At 55.8% G+C, this 15,625-nt stretch overlaps 2 protein-coding genes and 1 non-coding gene across 4 annotated transcripts in view; all 3 read left to right on the top strand.

Annotated features, from left to right (window-relative positions):
- Nucleotides 1-15,625, top strand: part of EXD3 (exonuclease 3'-5' domain containing 3) — an 81,332-nt gene that overhangs the window by 5,173 nt on the left and 60,534 nt on the right. For both annotated transcript variants that reach the window (XM_043566689.1, XM_043566688.1), the window contains exon 3: nucleotides 14,132-14,247. In XM_043566689.1, coding sequence (XP_043422624.1) covers nucleotides 14,145-14,247 — 103 coding nt within the window. In that variant the 5' untranslated portion in view covers nucleotides 14,132-14,144. The remainder of the gene's footprint in view (nucleotides 1-14,131; nucleotides 14,248-15,625) is intronic.
- On the top strand, nucleotides 368-4,631 carry LOC122474453 (tigger transposable element-derived protein 1-like). Its single transcript, XM_043565324.1, has 2 exons — nucleotides 368-1,808; nucleotides 4,567-4,631. Exons 1-2 carry the CDS (start codon nucleotides 368-370, stop codon nucleotides 4,629-4,631), a joined length of 1,506 nt encoding a protein of 501 aa, XP_043421259.1.
- Nucleotides 4,003-4,075, top strand: TRNAK-CUU. Its single transcript has one exon. It is a non-coding gene; the product is annotated as a tRNA-Lys (tRNA).

The raw sequence follows: 15,625 nt of genomic DNA, 5'->3' as shown, positions 1-15,625 counted from the left end.
GATTGTGGGTGATCGTCTTCCATGCTTGGATGTTTGGTCTCAGGCTGTGGTGTTTGGCAGATATCCGTGATTTTTCAGAATGTTACAAGGTGCCCTCAGCTGGCACTGGTGTATTTTTGTCACTTCAAAGCACCAACAGACAGTCCTTTGCTTTTCCAGACAAGAGTGAGCTTAGGAATGCTTTGCTTCATTCTAGGTCAGGCTGCCTGCAGATAGAGACCCTTTCCTCTGCTGCCTTATTGCCGGTTCCATTAAATACAGTCTATGACAAGAGTTTGTTAATACTGTGCTGTAATCAGCATCTGTGTGAACGTTTGCAATGGCCCCCATGCAGAGAAAGGTTGAAAAGAAAGGCAGGAAGAAGGAGATGATCACGGTGGAAGTCAAGAAGGAAATCGTCGAGAAGTACGAACGAGGGATGCGAGTGGCCGAAATTGCAAGATTTTATAAGAAGTCTACGTCAACCATTTGCACAATATTAAAGAAGAAAGAAGAAATAAGGGGGCTAGATGCAGCGAAAGGAGTCACGAGAATATCAAAGCAACGGCCACGTGTTCTGGAAGATGTAGAGAAGTTGCTTCTGGTTTGGATAAATGAGAAACGGCTGGCAGGTGACACCGTGACCGAGAACTTTATCTGCGAGAAGGCAAAGGCCTTGTACACCGACCTCGTAAGTAAACTGCCAGGTACGTCAACAGAAAACGAAGAAGGCTTCAAAGCAAGCAGGGGATGGTTTGATAACTTTAAGAGGAGAAGTGGCATCCGGAGTGTCGTGAGGCACAGAGAGGCTGCGAGTTCGGACGCTAAGGCAGCCGAGGTGTTTGCTACCGAGTTCCAGAAGCTCATGGCTTCTGAGTGTTACCTGCCGGAGCAAGTTTTTAACTGCGACGAGACGGGGCTTTTTTGGAAAGAGATGCCAAAGAGGACGCACATTACGGAAGAAGAGAGTGCAGTGCCTGGTCACAGGCCCGTGAAAGACCGTCTCACCCTCTTGTTTTGCGCTAACGCCAGTGGGGATTTCAAAGTCAAGCCCCTGCTCGTGTATCATTCCGAGAACCCACGAGCCTTCAGGAAATGCAGGGTGCAGAAGAGCCAGTTAAACGTCATGTGGAGGTCCAACAGCAAGGCTTGGGTCACTCGTATCTTGTTTGTCGAGTGGGTCAACGAGGCCTTCGGTCCTGCAGTGAAGAAATACCTTTTAGAGAAGAATCTGCCGCTCAGAGCCTTGCTGGTGATGGATGATGCCCCTGCTCATCCTCCAGGCTTTGAGGACGACCTGCTGGAGGAATTCGAGTTCATTAAGGTCAAGTTCCTTCCTCCCAACACCACTCCAGTCCTCCAGCCCATGGATCAGCAGGTCATTTCAAACTTTAAACAGCTTTACACCAAAGCACTATTTCAGCAATGCTTTGAGGTGACCAAAGGAACAAATCTTACCCTCCGAGAGTTTTGGAAAAATCATTTCCACATCGTGAACTGCCTCCAGATCATTGATAAAGCCTGGGATGGGGTCACCAAGAGAACCCTCAATTCTGCTTGGAGAAAACTGTGGCCCGATTGTGTTCTTGGACCTGACTTAGAGGGGCTTGCTCATGAACAGCAGCCGCCAGTTGTCGGTGAAACGGTGTCCTTGGGGAAGACCAGGGGACTGGAGGTGAGTGAGGACGACAGTCAGGAGCTGGTGGAGGAGCATGGCCAGGAGCCGACCACCGACGAACTGATGGGTCTGCATCGCGAGCAGCGGCAAGAGGTTATGGGGGAGGTCTCGTCCTCAGGGGAGAAAAAGGCCGAGGAATCCCTCACTTCAAGTGAGATTAGGGAGATGTGTGAAATGTGGGAAACAGTGCAGAAGTTTGTAGAAAAGCACCACCCGAATAAGGCTGTAGCAGTGCGAGCGATGAGTCTGTTTAACGACAACGCGATGTCCCATTTCCGTGAAATCCTCAAACGGAGGCAAAAGCAAGTGTCATTGGATAGGCTCCCTGTTAAAGTTGCACGAAAAGAAAGAGATTCCACGGAGCCAACAGACAGCAGTGATTCCGTTAGTGGTGGTGAAAGTTGTCCTGCCCAATAACCCTCCTCTCTCTTGGCTCCCTCACACCAGCCACGAGGGTTTTCAAAGGTCAGTGCAGGTTAATTTGCTGATTTTCCTTTATATTTTGTATTTTCTTTATTGCTTTGTATTATATTTCATACAAACACTTTTGCGTGGTGGAATGAATCGTCTGCGTTTCCATTATCTCTTATGGGGAAATTCACTTTGATATACAAGTGCTTTGGATCACAAGCATGTTTCCGGAACGAATTATGCTCTCAAACCAAGGCGTTCCTGTACAGAGAACTGGCAGGCGCCCCCCCCCCCCCCCCCCCCCGCCAGGGCCCACATGTCCTTCGTGTCCGTGCCGTGTCCCGGGCTGACACCGCCGGCTGTCCTGCGGCACACGCCGTAACATTGCTGCTCTTGGTTAGGTTCAACGCTAGGGCACATTGTGAGGACTTTGTTTCCCGTGACATTAGATGTTTTTGTAAAATGTCTTTTTTAAGTAGCCATTCATCATTCATAGGACTTCTGCCCCGTTGTTGGATATTAGGAGGCCCTCACGAGAGCAGGTGTGGAGCTGGAAAGCCCAGCTGAACTCTGGGGCCAGTGATTTCTGCCCCCTGCCCCCGGGCCATGCCTCAGCCTGCGCCCCATGGGAAAGGGTCCCCGAAGAGCTTCCTCTCGTGAGGGCCCCCAGCCAGGACTCTGGAGGAGCCGGTTCCTCCCTGAACTGCAAATGCAGGCCTAGACCCCGCTCGGTCTTGACAATGTGCACATGGTCGTGAGTGTGCGGAAGGGCGCCGCTCCAGCCCAGAATCAGCCCCCGCCACGGCGGCGGCCAGAGAGGCACACAACAGCAGTTCTACCTGTACCCCTCGCGGTATCTCTGAAACGTTACCTTCTTGTATTTCAAATTGGCAGTCTTAATTTTTAAAGAAAGGAACGGCCTGAAGTTAAACCAGTAAGTTACAAGTCGCTCCCACGGATACGGACAAAATAAAAGAGACACCAACAGACGTTGGCAAGGATGTGCGGAAATTGGGCCCCTCGTGCACTGTGGTGGGAAGCAGTCCGGCCGCCTCTCAGCCAGCGAACCAGCTCCGCTCAGCCCGGCAACTCTACTCTCAGAGAAATGACGGCACACCTCCACGTACAGCATCCGTGCACAAACGTCCACGGCAGCCACAAGGTGGAAACAACCCAGATGCCCGTCCACAGAGGAGTGTGGTCCAGCTGTACCGTGGAATATTATTCAGCCGTGAAAAGGAGTAAGTACCAGCAGTGCTACAACGTGAATGAGCCTTGAGAGCAGCGTGCTGGGTTGCAGGACCCAGAGGCAAAAGGCCGCGTATCATATGACCCCTTTTCTTTGAGTGTCTAAAACAGGCAAATCCCAGGAGACGGAAAGTGGATTTGTGGTTGCCACCGAGAGGGCCGATGGGGAGCGACTGCTAATGGGTGGTCTTTCTGGGGTGATGGAAACGTACTGCCATTAGGTAGCGGCGATGTTTTCTCCTACCTAAATATACCAAAACACCGAGTTGTGCACTTTAAAGGGGTAGATTTCATAGTATGTGTATCATATAAATAAAACTTTTTAAAAATCACTGAGCTGTGTGCCCGGACATTTGATTCAGTTGAAAACGAATTGAAATGGCTTTCAAATTAGCATTCTCCTTTAACAAAACAGACCTGAGTGGCCCCTGTTTTCAGGGTCCAGGCTGGACGCCCAAACATGTCTGGGGTGGCGTCCCCAGCTCCACTGGCCTTTGGAATTTGGGGACGGCAGGCTGAATCCCGATGCTGTTGTGCAGAGTGGTGCCTTTGGGCCCGGTGCCCATCTCTGCGGAGGCGGCCAGGCACCTCCAGGTCCCCTGTTGTCTGGCCGGCTGCGTACCCAACGAAGACCCAGCAGAAATGTGTGAATCACACATGTGCTTTTAAATTTTCTGGTCCAGGGAGCCTGGCTGGCTCAGTTGGTAGAGCATGAGTTTCTTGATCTCAGGGTTGTGAGTTCAAGCCCCACGTTGGGCATAGAGCTTCTGTTAAAAAACATTAAAAAAAGTGGGGGATGGAGTTAATTTTTCTGAATGTTTATTTTTGAGAGAGAGAGTGCAGGTGCAGGAGAGGCAGAGAAAGGGGGTGGGACAGAGGCTCTGAAGTGGGCTCTGCACTGACGTGGGACTTGAACCCATGAACCGTGAGGTCATGACCTGAGCTGAAGGCAGACGCTTAGCCGACTGAGCCACCCAGGTGCCCCAGGAGAGGAAATTAATTTTCATTTCCTAAGTCCAGTGTTCCCTGAATATCACCGTTCCCACCTGTAATCGATATAAGCGATCAGTACAGAGACATTTGATGCCTTACGCCAGGTACATTTTGCACTGAAAAGTAGGGCGCAGCTGACCTGCTGGATGGTGGCGGGTGGGGGGTGGGGGGTGGGGGGCGGGGCAGGGCTGGGAGGAGACAGGGACTCCAGGCCTCAGGGGCCTCCCCCATGAGGCCTACGGCTTCGGGGGCTCCAGCGCTGGTGCCAGCTGATGACCCTCTGACGGCCCCTCGGCATTCCTGCCGCATGTCTTATGGGTAACACGGGCGGGGGCTGCCACCCATAGGGCCTGGGAAGGCTGGGTGCCGTGTGGGGGGCTGGGCACCGTGTAGGGGGCGCCAGGAGGAGTCCAGGGCTCTGGCACCCCCGGCAGTGAGGCTGCCTCGGGCAGTGGAGCCTGGGAGCTGGCAGCTCCGTTGTCACCCCCTCCTCGGCCTCGGCCACTCCTGTGATAAAGGGCACAGGACTCACCTGGAGAGGGGGCCACACAGGGGTGCCGCCTGTTTGCAGAAAGCATTGTAGGAAAGCGGTGAAGGGACCATGACTTGGCGTTCACACGAGAGTGGTTTGGTGACCTTTAAAGTCACTTCAGTGACCACAGTGTGGAGAGAATCGTGCTCTGTGGCCGCAGGAAGCCCCCTGGCCTTGTTCTCCTGGGACGGAGGGACAGACAGGCAGAAGGCTCAAGCCAGTAGCCAGCCGCCTTGGACTCTCAGCCAGCCACGTAGGTCCTTCCGGATTCTTTTAACTTCTGGCCTTTTCCTTTACTTCCCACCTTTCTGGGAGGCTTGGAGGGCAGCTTTAGGTCAGGACACACCGTGAAGTGTCTGCTCCATGCTGTCCTGTCCTGGCCAGGAGCCTGGCCCTCTGGGCTTCCAGCCAGGTCTCAGGCTTTGCTGCCGTGCTCCTCCCACGCACGTGGCCTCTATGCAGAGAGACCACCGGCCGGAAGAATGTGCCTCCCGGCCCGTCTCAGAGCAAGCCAGGGCCCCGCGCTGCTCTCCCTCCTGTAGAGGTGACGAGACAGCCAGGTCACAGCCGGGGCTGTACGTGTGTCAGCCACACTCGCTCTGTGGTTCCCATGCCCTCACTTGCCCCAGGCTGCCCACTTCACCGTGCGGCTGGGCCGGGACCCTAGCCTGAACTGTGCAGGATGCCAGCGGGCTCTGCCTGGAGGAGACAACACTGCTGGGAGGGTGGCTGGGACGTGGCCGAGGGGCAGGGTTTCGAGAGGCCTTGGGTCCTGCTCGGTCAGTGCACCCTGGAGCATCGGGAACCTGTAGCAAACACTGGACATGGCTTGTGTCGACCCCGATAATTAGACGGCCAGTTGTTTTGCCAGCAAAATGGGCTCACGCGGGAATGGCAGAGGCTTTGCGATCCGGGACGAGCAAGTCTGGAGAACAAAGGAGAGGAAGGTTACTTTACAGAGAAAAAGGAGACGGTTGTGAGGCACTGCTTGGAAGGGAAACCGCTTGGAGGAAGGGAGGGCTCAGGGTGCCGGCAGCTGCTCCTTGGCCGAGTCCTTCCTGCTGAGGGGTGAATGAAGCCCCAGCTAAAGCAGTGTGCACGCACGCACAGGTGCCTCTCTCGCTGCTGGGTGTGCGGCTGGCGCAGAACGCTAGGGCTGAGGGCTCCCCCTGCTGGCTGGCTGGCTCCACGTAAAAGGGTGGTTCCTTCATTCGGCTTCACATCTGCGGGGCCTGGCGAGCCTGTGTGGCTGTCAGGTAGGCTCTCCTGGGCCAGCTGTCCAGAGGAGGCCACCTGGCCCGCGCCCTCCTGCTGCCGGGCTTGCCGCTGGGCCAGGGGCTTCCCGCTCAGGTGTGGAGCAGGGGCCAGGGAGCAGGGCCTCTGGAGTGAGTGGGTTCTTTGAGGCAGATGTTTTGTTGTGCTGCAGGGTACCCAGCAAGAACCTGGCTCAGGTTAGCCGCCTTTCAGAAAAATACATGGTGCTTAAATGAGTTGCACATTTTGACCGTTCATTTTAAATAGAAGTTCTCAAACTGCCAGGAGCCGCTCACCCCAGTGGGCTCCTGGAAGGCCGTCCATGGGAAGGCCTGCTGGTTGTGGTGTGGGTTGCAAACCCAGAACCACATTTCCAGCTAAAGATGATTTGGACTCCAGATTTTTTAATTTTCACTTTAAAATGAGGTCAATTAAAAAAGTCTGTCGTGGGGTGAACTTGAACTTGCTCTCTGCCAGCTGTTTTCATTCTCAGAAGCACATGGGTTTCAGTGTGTTGCTGTACTTTGTCCAGGGCTCGGGAACAGAACAAATGTTGTGTAATGAGAGCTGAGCGGAGTTTCTGTGGCCTCGGTCCTTTCTCCAGGAGGAGGGGGTAGGTCCGTCTACCTGTGCTGGGACTGGCCTGTGAACGGAGCCCACTGCCCGCCTCTGGGTGGCCAGACGCTGGGTGCTATGCTACTTAGAGAAAAGGGGAAGAGAGCCTGTGGCAAATCTTGGGAGTCGTAGGGGTTTCTTCACTAGAAAAAGGCCCCTCCCTCAAAAGGGCCATTTGGTCATCTGCCTCCTTCCTGGGCTGACCGGCGAAGCAGGTGGCTGCAGTGCAAAGGAGGTCGTCGGGGTCATGGCAGTTTGTGCTGTATGCGACGTGGAAAGAGCCTGACCACAAGGCATGGATGGACCACACTTGGTCTGCAGGACAGGCTTCCTCCTCTGGTGACCTGACTTGAAGGGGTCAGAGGAACCTTTGCCTGCACCGATGCTAGTCTTTATTATAATTCTGATTGGACTGGGCTCCACCTTTTTTTCAATTTATTTGAGAGGTGGAGGGGGGGATGAGTTGGGGAGGGGCGGAGAGGGAGAGAGAATCCCAAGCAGGCTCCACGTTGAGCGCAGAGCCCAGTGTGGGGCTGGATCCCACGTCCCTGGGGTCATGATCTGAGCTGAAATCAAGAGTGGGATGCTCAACTGACTCAGACACCCAGGAGCCAGCTCTACCTTTTTAAAGAGGAGCCCCTCATGGGGCGCCTGGGTGGCGCAGTCGGTTAAGCGTCCGACTCCAGCCAGGTCACGATCTCGCGGTCCGGGAGTTCGAGCCCCGCATCAGGCTCTGGGCTGATGGCTCGGAGCCTGGACCCTCTTTCCGATTCTGTGTCTCCCTCTCTCTCTGCCCCTCCCCCGTTCATGCTCTGTCTCTCTCTGTCCCAAAAATAAATAAAAAAACATTGAAAAAAATTAAAAAAAAAAAAAAAAAGAGGAGCCCCTCAGACCACACAAGGGTGGGGTTAGCCAAAGAGAGGGGGTGGCCTGGGGGCCTGGCTGTGCCTGAAGGAGGGCTTCAGACAGGACGCGTGGCAAGCCCTCGGCCTCCCTCTGAGACCCTTCTAGCAGCTGTCAGAGTGGCCTGCAGTTCAGAGGGCAGCACAGGGCACCTGCCTGCAGTCGACCCAGAGACAGAGGCCAGGGGGAGGAGCCACCATTTGGGGTTTATTTAAACCACCCACATGGCTCTCGGTCATGCAGGTGGTGGGTGCTTGGCCCTGTGTTTTTGGATGGTGGACAAAAGGGTGCTGAGCCAGAACTCTGTACCCTGGGGGGAACTCCCGCCCCCCCCCCCCCACATCATGCTCTTTGCTCCTCCCCACCCCCATCCTTGTGTCCAGGAAATGCAGGCACAGGATGTGGCCCCAGGGGCTCACACTGCCCTTGGGGGTTTGCTGCTTGCTTGGGTGGGGCGTGGTGTGGAAGGACCCTGCCTAAGAGGCCCTTCTGCACATGTGCTACACATGCCATGAAGTGTCAAGGGCTCTAGAAACGTTAAACAATGGTGTTGACACCATGGAGAAGCCAGGCCAGGGCCTTGGCCTTGCTGAGGCCTGGAGGCTGCTCCAAGTCAGCCCAGGGAGGAACCAGGGTTGAAGGACTGAACAGAGGAAGAAATGGGCGGGGCTCCTGGTGCCTCCTCAGGGAGGGGCCCACAGGACCTGGACGGTCTCCAGCTTCCCCTCACGGGGGCCGTCTGCTGGGCCCAAGAGTTCTCCTCCCTCTTGAGGCCACAGGGGCCTGAGAGGTCTCCTTGGCACAGCCCACGAGGGCACTTGTGGCACCGGACTGCCCCCTCAGCACCCAGCTTTGTGGGGACTCCCAGGAAAGGGACAGCAGTAAACAGACAGGTGGATCGGCGGGAGACTGTGACCCGGCAGGTGTCACGGGGGAGAGACCGTGAGGGACGAAGGTGGCACGTTGGCTACATGTGAGGCGAGCAGACAAACGAGGAGAGCCCCCAGCTCCTGCTGCTCCTTCCGGCGGAGAGCCTGGCCATGGGCCTGGAGGAGCACCTGTGCGTGTGCCCCATGGGGCCTGGCCAGTGTGCAGGGGTGCAGGGGCAGGGGTGGCCGAGACCCCCAAAGAGGGTGTGCTGTGGGAACGAGTCTCTGTCCCCCTGACTTGCCTGCTGTGGTGCAGGAGGAAGGAGGCCTCCAGGCAGCAGGTCTGGCGGGGCGGGTTGGGTCTGGGGGCGGGGTCAGGGGCAAGGCCAGGTGTGGGAAGGGGGGGTTGGGGTGCAGGGCTGGGGGAGGGCCGAGGGCCAGGGTCAGGCAGGTGTGTGAGGTGGGTCAGGGTGGTCTGGGGTGTGGGCGGGGTCTGGCATGGTGTGGGCCACGGTCAAGGTGGGGCAGGGACGAGGGTAGGCCGCCGTCTGGGAGATGCTTTGGTCTTGCAGGCCGGAGCGGAGCCCTCAGGATCTTCTGGTTTGGCACATTTGGCGTTTATTGTGGACTTGAGCAACGTGATTTCGGAACAAGATCCAGGAGGAAACCCACAATAGAGAGAAATTATGATTGTGCTATGTTAAAGTGAGAGCTGTCCCTAAAGCGTCTTCCTGCTCAGAGTCCTTCTGTTTCTTGAGTTAGGTAGGAGACAGGATGGTTTATTGTGAGGAGAAGGAGGGGCCCTGGGGCGTGGGAGCCTGTGCCTGGAGCGTGCTGTACCCAGCGTGTGCGGTGCGCGTGGCAGGGGTGGCGAGTCGGGGGCGCAGTAACTCGGCACAACCCCGACCTGCAGGAAGGCGCCTGTCCCTCCTTGTCACCGCATGAGGGCCCATCCTGCACCCAGCACCAGGAGGGGAGGAGGGCTGCCGCACGCGGCGGGAGCGCTGACCCTGACCACGTGTCTCAGCAGGGAGGCTGGCACCCAGAGCGTCGGGGCAACGGCCAGGAGGTGAACAGCACACGACTGTAGCTTTTAATAGCTTTCCTTTGCATTAATTTTTCAAAATTTGCAAGCTTATTTCATTTTCCAAATACTCTGCTAATATGCATAATTGCTTTATAAATAGTAAAAAGCCAGTTAAAAACAAATAAAAGTGAACAGTGGTGCAGGGAAAGAGCTGGAAGAAAACCCAGGTTTAGTCCCAGATGACCCCCTTTTTCTCACACGCAAATGAACGGCAATCCCCCTGGCTCTGGTGGAGGGTCAGACCGGATGTGGTCCCTTAGTGTCCGAGGGTGCTCTGACCGGTTCGGAACCAAACGTGGGGAAGCATCAGGGGTGTCTAGCCCCCCTGTTACGGTTGAGTTGTGTCCCCCCTAAAAATTCATATGCTGAAGTGCTAAACCCCAGCACCTCAGGATGTGATCGTGTTTGGAGACAGCATCTTGACAGAGCTGATTAAGATGAAATGAAGTCATTAGGGTGGGCCCTCATCCACTCTGAGTGGTGTCCTTGTGGGAAGAGATCAGGACACAGACACGCACAGAAGGAAGACACAGGGGGAAGACAACCGCGTTCACACCCAGGAGAGAGGCCTCGACACCTTGATATCTGGCTTCCCTTTTCCAGAACTGAGAGAGATTAGATTTCTGTGGTTTAAGCCATACATTTGTGGCGCTTTGCTTTGGCCACCCTAGGAAAGGCATCCCCCCACCCCTGGAGGCCAGTCTGTGGGCCAGTCTGTGGGGTGGGGTTGTAAGCTCGCCGTGAGGACCACCCCCTCCTGTAGTCCCGTCTCTCCCTTTCTTTCCTGGTGAGAAGCCCAGGCCGGGCATCCATTCATCTGAGCTGTGGTAGGAGATGTGCACACCTCTGGGGCGGGTGTTCCAAGAAGAGAACCGTGCAGGCCGACGTCATTTATGGACTTGGGTGCGACAACACTTAGGAGAGTAGTGAGACATACGGCAGCACTGTGAACAGAGCAGGAGCTGGGTTTATAGTAGAGACGCCTGCCTGCTGGCCAAGAGCCACAGAGACTGGGTGGTGGCTGCCTACCCCAGCCTCTTTTGAGGCCCATTAAAATGATGGTAAAGGCATTTTATTTATTTATTTATTTTTTAAAAACTTTTTTCAACGTTTATTTATTTTTGGGACAGAGAGAGACAGAGCATGAACGGGGGAGGGGCAGAGAGAGAGGGAGACACAGAATCGGAAACAGGCTCCAGGCTCCGAGCCATCAGCCCAGAGGCTGACGCGGGGCTCGAACTCCCGGACCGCGAGATCGTGACCTGGCTGAAATCAGACGCTTAACCGACTGCGCCACCCAGGCGCCCCTGTAAAGGCATTTTAAAAGGACAGTTTTGCCTTTTTACTAAAGGCAAAAGTGCTTAACGGAAAAGACAAGGGGAGGAGATGGAAAGCAGGGTGACTAACAGCCTGAGAAAGCTGGAGCCTGAGGCAGAGGGGTGGCCCCATCCTGGCCCGAGCCCAGGGAGGCTCCAGACTGGAACCAGGGTCTTGGGGGTGTTTTCAAGCAGAGGGGTCAGACCCTGACCTCGGGGACCTGGGCTGTGGCAGCTGAGTGCCCATCTGCAGGTGAGGAGGGAGCATTCCCTCCTGACAGACCAGCTAAGGCGAGAGACCTCTGGGCCCTGGTCTCCCAGGCCCCCAATGTACCCGCACCGAGGACTGGCTTCTGCTCAGCCCCCGGGCAGCTGTTCAGTGCCTCACTCTTGAATATGAGCAGTGGTCTCCAGACACTTGAGAAAAGCTTCTGAGAGGAAAGACAGTCACTGTGTAAGCAGGAAAAAGGGCGTCGATACAGAAGAATGTGTATGAAAACAAAGACTGAGTCATGAGGTCCTCTGGGGCAAGAGGAGAAAGAGTTCTTGATTAATGAAATTTTGATAGCGGAAATGAATAATGCAACGAGCATTTTAAAAAATAAAGTTCAGGAAACCTTCCCCAGAGGCACAGAAGAGGAGAGAGAAGAAAAATAGAGGCTCTTCCAGGAAGCTCAGTATCTAAGAGCACTTCCGGGACAGGACGGAGGACAGGGAGGCCAGGACATTGTCAAGGAAAAATAAAAGACGTGTCCCAGAACTGAGGGACATAAGCGTACCCGATGGACTCCACCCCATCCATCCTGCTGAGACCCTGGATGCTTGAAGGGAGGGTGCCTCGGGAGGAGGAGACAAGCGTCCTGCATGCAGTGGGGAGTCAGGTGGCTGCAGACCTCTTGGCACCGGCACTGGGAGTTAGAAGGCAGTGGAGGGCCATCGCCATCACCTGCCGCCCACACACAGCCAGACTTCCAGCCAGGAGCAAGGGCCCAGGGAAAACTCTTGCAGACAACCAGAGCCTTGTTAAATGTGCTTCTTTGCGATTGTTCTCAGGAAGATGCTGGAGAATGTGCTCCTCAAAACCAGAGGAAAGCTGGGGAAGGTGAGGACTTGGAAGTCCAGAAACGCAGGAGGCACCGGGAGAGGAAGAGAATGGGAATCTCAGGGTGGAAGCTATGGCACAGGGCTGGAGAGTGGCTGTCCAGACTGAGACAGAGGACAGAGGCTTGAGAAGGGATGTCTTTAAGAACAAGTGACAGACTTCCAGGATTGTTTAAACATGTGGAGAGAGGTGTTGGAGTTCTGTCAGAGTCCCATTAATGATGGCAATGTAGAGCATCCAGCAGTGCAATTTGTTCTTTGATCTATTCCCTTTCCCCATTCTTTCTGTAGGATGATTTCTAGTGATCTGTCTTCAAATCCCCCGATTCATCTGCCATCTCCAATCCACTGTCAGGCCCAATCAGTGGATTTTTCATTTCAGCTATTATACTTTTTATTGGAGAATTGCCATTTAGTTCCTTTATATAGTTTCAAGTAATTTCCATTTTCCCTTGTCTGTTTACTCATTATGACCATGTTTTCCTTTAACTTTTTGGACATGTTTTCCATTCATTCTTTGCATACACTTACAACAGTTGTGTTAGTCTTTGATAAATCCAACATCTGAGCCACGTGGAGTTGGTTTCTACTTTTTGAGTTTGTTTTGTTATTGTTGTTTTTTGTAATGTTTTCTCCTTGATTATGAGCCATATTTTCCTTTTTCTGGGTAGATCTTGTGATTCTCATATCATGCACCGAACATTGTGAATGGTGCATCGCAGCAACTCTGGATTCTGTTATCTTCCTCTGAAGAACGTTGACCTTTGTTCTAGTAGGCAGTTAATTTCTAGCTGATTACCTTGAACAGGCGAGCATGGCTTGGCATTTCGTGAGGGTGGGTCTTTGTGTTGGTGGGACTCAACCTGCAAAGTGCTCCATTGTGGATTTTACCGGGGCTTGGTTTTGGATTTTGGCAGGGCAGGTCAGGAGTGGGGCTCACTCTAGGCATAGCACCAAGGCCTGGCCTTTCTGGAGTCTTGGCTAGATGCTGCAGTGTTGTCTGGGCTGGAGTCTAATGTGTCTAGCACTGCTTGACTGCTAGTGTCTCTGTTTCAGTCTCAGCCCCAAGGCAACTGTTTCTGGGAGCCGTGGGGATCCTGCATTGCTCGTACACATTCCCGGCTGCTTCAACCGCCCCTCTTGCCGGTGCGCTGCCCCGCAGATGGCCTGCCACCTCCTCCACTTGGTGGAATGCTGTGCTCCCTGGGTTCCAGATCAGTGGTCTTGGCTGGGGGATTGCCCTCGGTGGGAGGCGGTCATCCTGGGGCCCTCCTCGGGCATTGTCCTGCTGTCAGGAAGCACGGTTGTGTGTGGCCTGTTGTCCAGAATCAGCTGCCTCGACTGTGTTGTCCAGTTGATGTTTGCAGTGGGAGGGCTGCGTCAGTGCCAGCCCTCCCACGTGACCAGAGCAGAAGTCTGGAGCAAACTCTGCAAGAAAGGAGAAATAACCGTAGTCCACGTGTGGCTCAGCTGGGGATAGTATTTACATAGTTGTACTCGTGTCTTCTATAAATAGTGAGCCAAAGGAAGACTCTCAGAACCGTTTCAGGAGGTTGTGGGGTATGCAGGCGGTGCTGGGGGACAATAGTGAATTCTTCCCTTGAGGTTGGTCCATCACAGGTAAGGCTGAAACTGAAGGAATAACCACATCAACGTATTCTTTAGAAAGATAAATGAAAGTATCCAAGGGCATAGCTAGCAGAGCTCCTCTGGGTAGGAAGTTTGGAGTAGGGAGCACAGTGGGTCTTCTCTCCCGTGCCCGTGTGAGGATTTGGGGTTTACGCGGTAGGCCATGCAGGCGTTACTGTGGTGCAAAGGAACAACCGTGAATGGAGACGAAGTCTTTATAAGGCCTCCTGGGCACAGAGGAGAGGAGGGAGAACAGGCTAATCTCCAGAAACGTGGAGAAGTGCGTCGTGGACATAACGGCTTGTTGCCGGGCGGCGTCAGTTAGCGGTGCGTGTGCCTGTGTGGGCTGGCTCCCGGGTCCTCGTGGCGAGCCCGTCTCTGAGGCCAGCTGGCGGGTGGAGCCGAGGGCGCCTGGGCCCCCGCACCTTGACCACAGAGGCGGGCCCTTGGCGTGCGGTTCTACTTGTCTCTCTCCGCCGATTCCTCACTCCTCAAGCTGCCCGCTTTCTTCCCCAGCGCCGCCTTGAGGATGGACCCGGCAGACCCTCCTGGCGACCCCACTGCCGGCGACCCCGCTGCTGGAGACACAGACCCCGCTGGCAACTCCACTGGCAGCGAGCACCGTTGCACAGGTGAGTCTGCGCGCCTACGGCCCTGAGTCCGGCTGGCTGCATTTGGCAGGGCCAGGCGTGGGTGCGCATGCGGGGTGCGCGTGCAGCGGGTGTGGCGGGGGAGGTCTGTCCGGGTATGGGGTACGTGTGTGCACCAGGTAGGCGCCCTGGGGGAAGGCATCCCGTGCTGTGGCCTTGTGCGAGGCCGCCCCGGGAGGGGGTGCGAGCGTGCAGGCGACACAGCACGGCAGCGCCGCCGTCCTGTCTCGAGGGCTGCAGGTAGGCGCCTCCCTTTGCGCTGGGAAGGGCGCCACTGGCTCTCGAGGATAAGCCACGTGGCCTGGTTGTCCCAGGGCGGGCTGCGTGCTGGCCACCTGCTTGCGGGCTGCCAGGAGGACTGCGGGACTGGACAGACACTCAGGCGTGTGTGGGGGCACTTGGGAAGGACGGCTGTCTCTCTGAGTCCTGGCTCGACACGCGCAGTCTCTGGGCTCCACACATGGGCGTCTGATCCGTCTTGCCAAGAAGGAGCGGGGAGGGGACCGGGATGTGTCTGAAAATCAGGGGCCCGGGCCAGGCTGCAAGCACAGGAGCCCCAAACCCCGTGGGGTATTCCTGCCCTGCGCCCAGGGGCGGAAGCGGAAGAGGACAGTGCAGGGCGTTGGCCCCGGGTCCTGACCGGAGATGAGGGGCCTATTTGGGCACGGAAGCTCCTCCGTGGGGAAGGGAGGCATCTTCAGCTTGGTGGCCCTGGATGCGGTCAGCAAAGAGCTGTTTTCTCATTTCCACCCTGAGAGTCCGGCTTGCCTCTTTTGTTCGGGGCAGCCATGGTCTCCAGGTGTTCCCCACGGCAGCCTCCAAACTGGGTCATCAGTTTGGGGGTCACCTCTGCCCATTGAGCCAACCAGAGACAGGAGCGAGGACCCAGGTCCTGGTGGGATAGGGACCCAGGGTCTGGGGGGAGACAGAGACCTGGGGCCTGGGGGACCTGGGGCCTGGGGCAGGGACTCTGGGTCTGGGACAGGGAATCTTCCAGCCCCTCCTTCTCTCAGGGCCTCACCCAGGGGTGGTGTGTCAGGCCCTCCTGTGTCTGCCCATCCCCTTGGGGCGCATGTAGGGTGGGGCCTGCACTGACGTGACACCCGGCCATCACACCTGGGCCTCAGTCTGAGGATATGCAGAGCAGCGCCTGCCATCCAGGGTCTTGCAGGCCTCACCCTTGGTCTACTGGAGCTAGCAGAGGGACAGGCCACCCTGAGAACAGACAGCCCCCCTGAATCAGACACAGCCCCACTCCCCGGATCAGACACAGCCCCGCCCCCGGATCAGACACAGCACCCCCAGGTCAGGCACAGCACCCCCTGGATCAGACACAGCCCCCCGATCAGACATAACCCCC

The sequence above is a fragment of the Prionailurus bengalensis genome, chromosome D4, assembly GCF_016509475.1.
Source record: "Prionailurus bengalensis isolate Pbe53 chromosome D4, Fcat_Pben_1.1_paternal_pri, whole genome shotgun sequence".
Classification (NCBI taxonomy): domain Eukaryota; kingdom Metazoa; phylum Chordata; class Mammalia; order Carnivora; family Felidae; genus Prionailurus; species Prionailurus bengalensis.
Note: the sequence above shows the minus strand (reverse complement) of the source record. Positions and strands in the feature narration are given on the sequence as shown.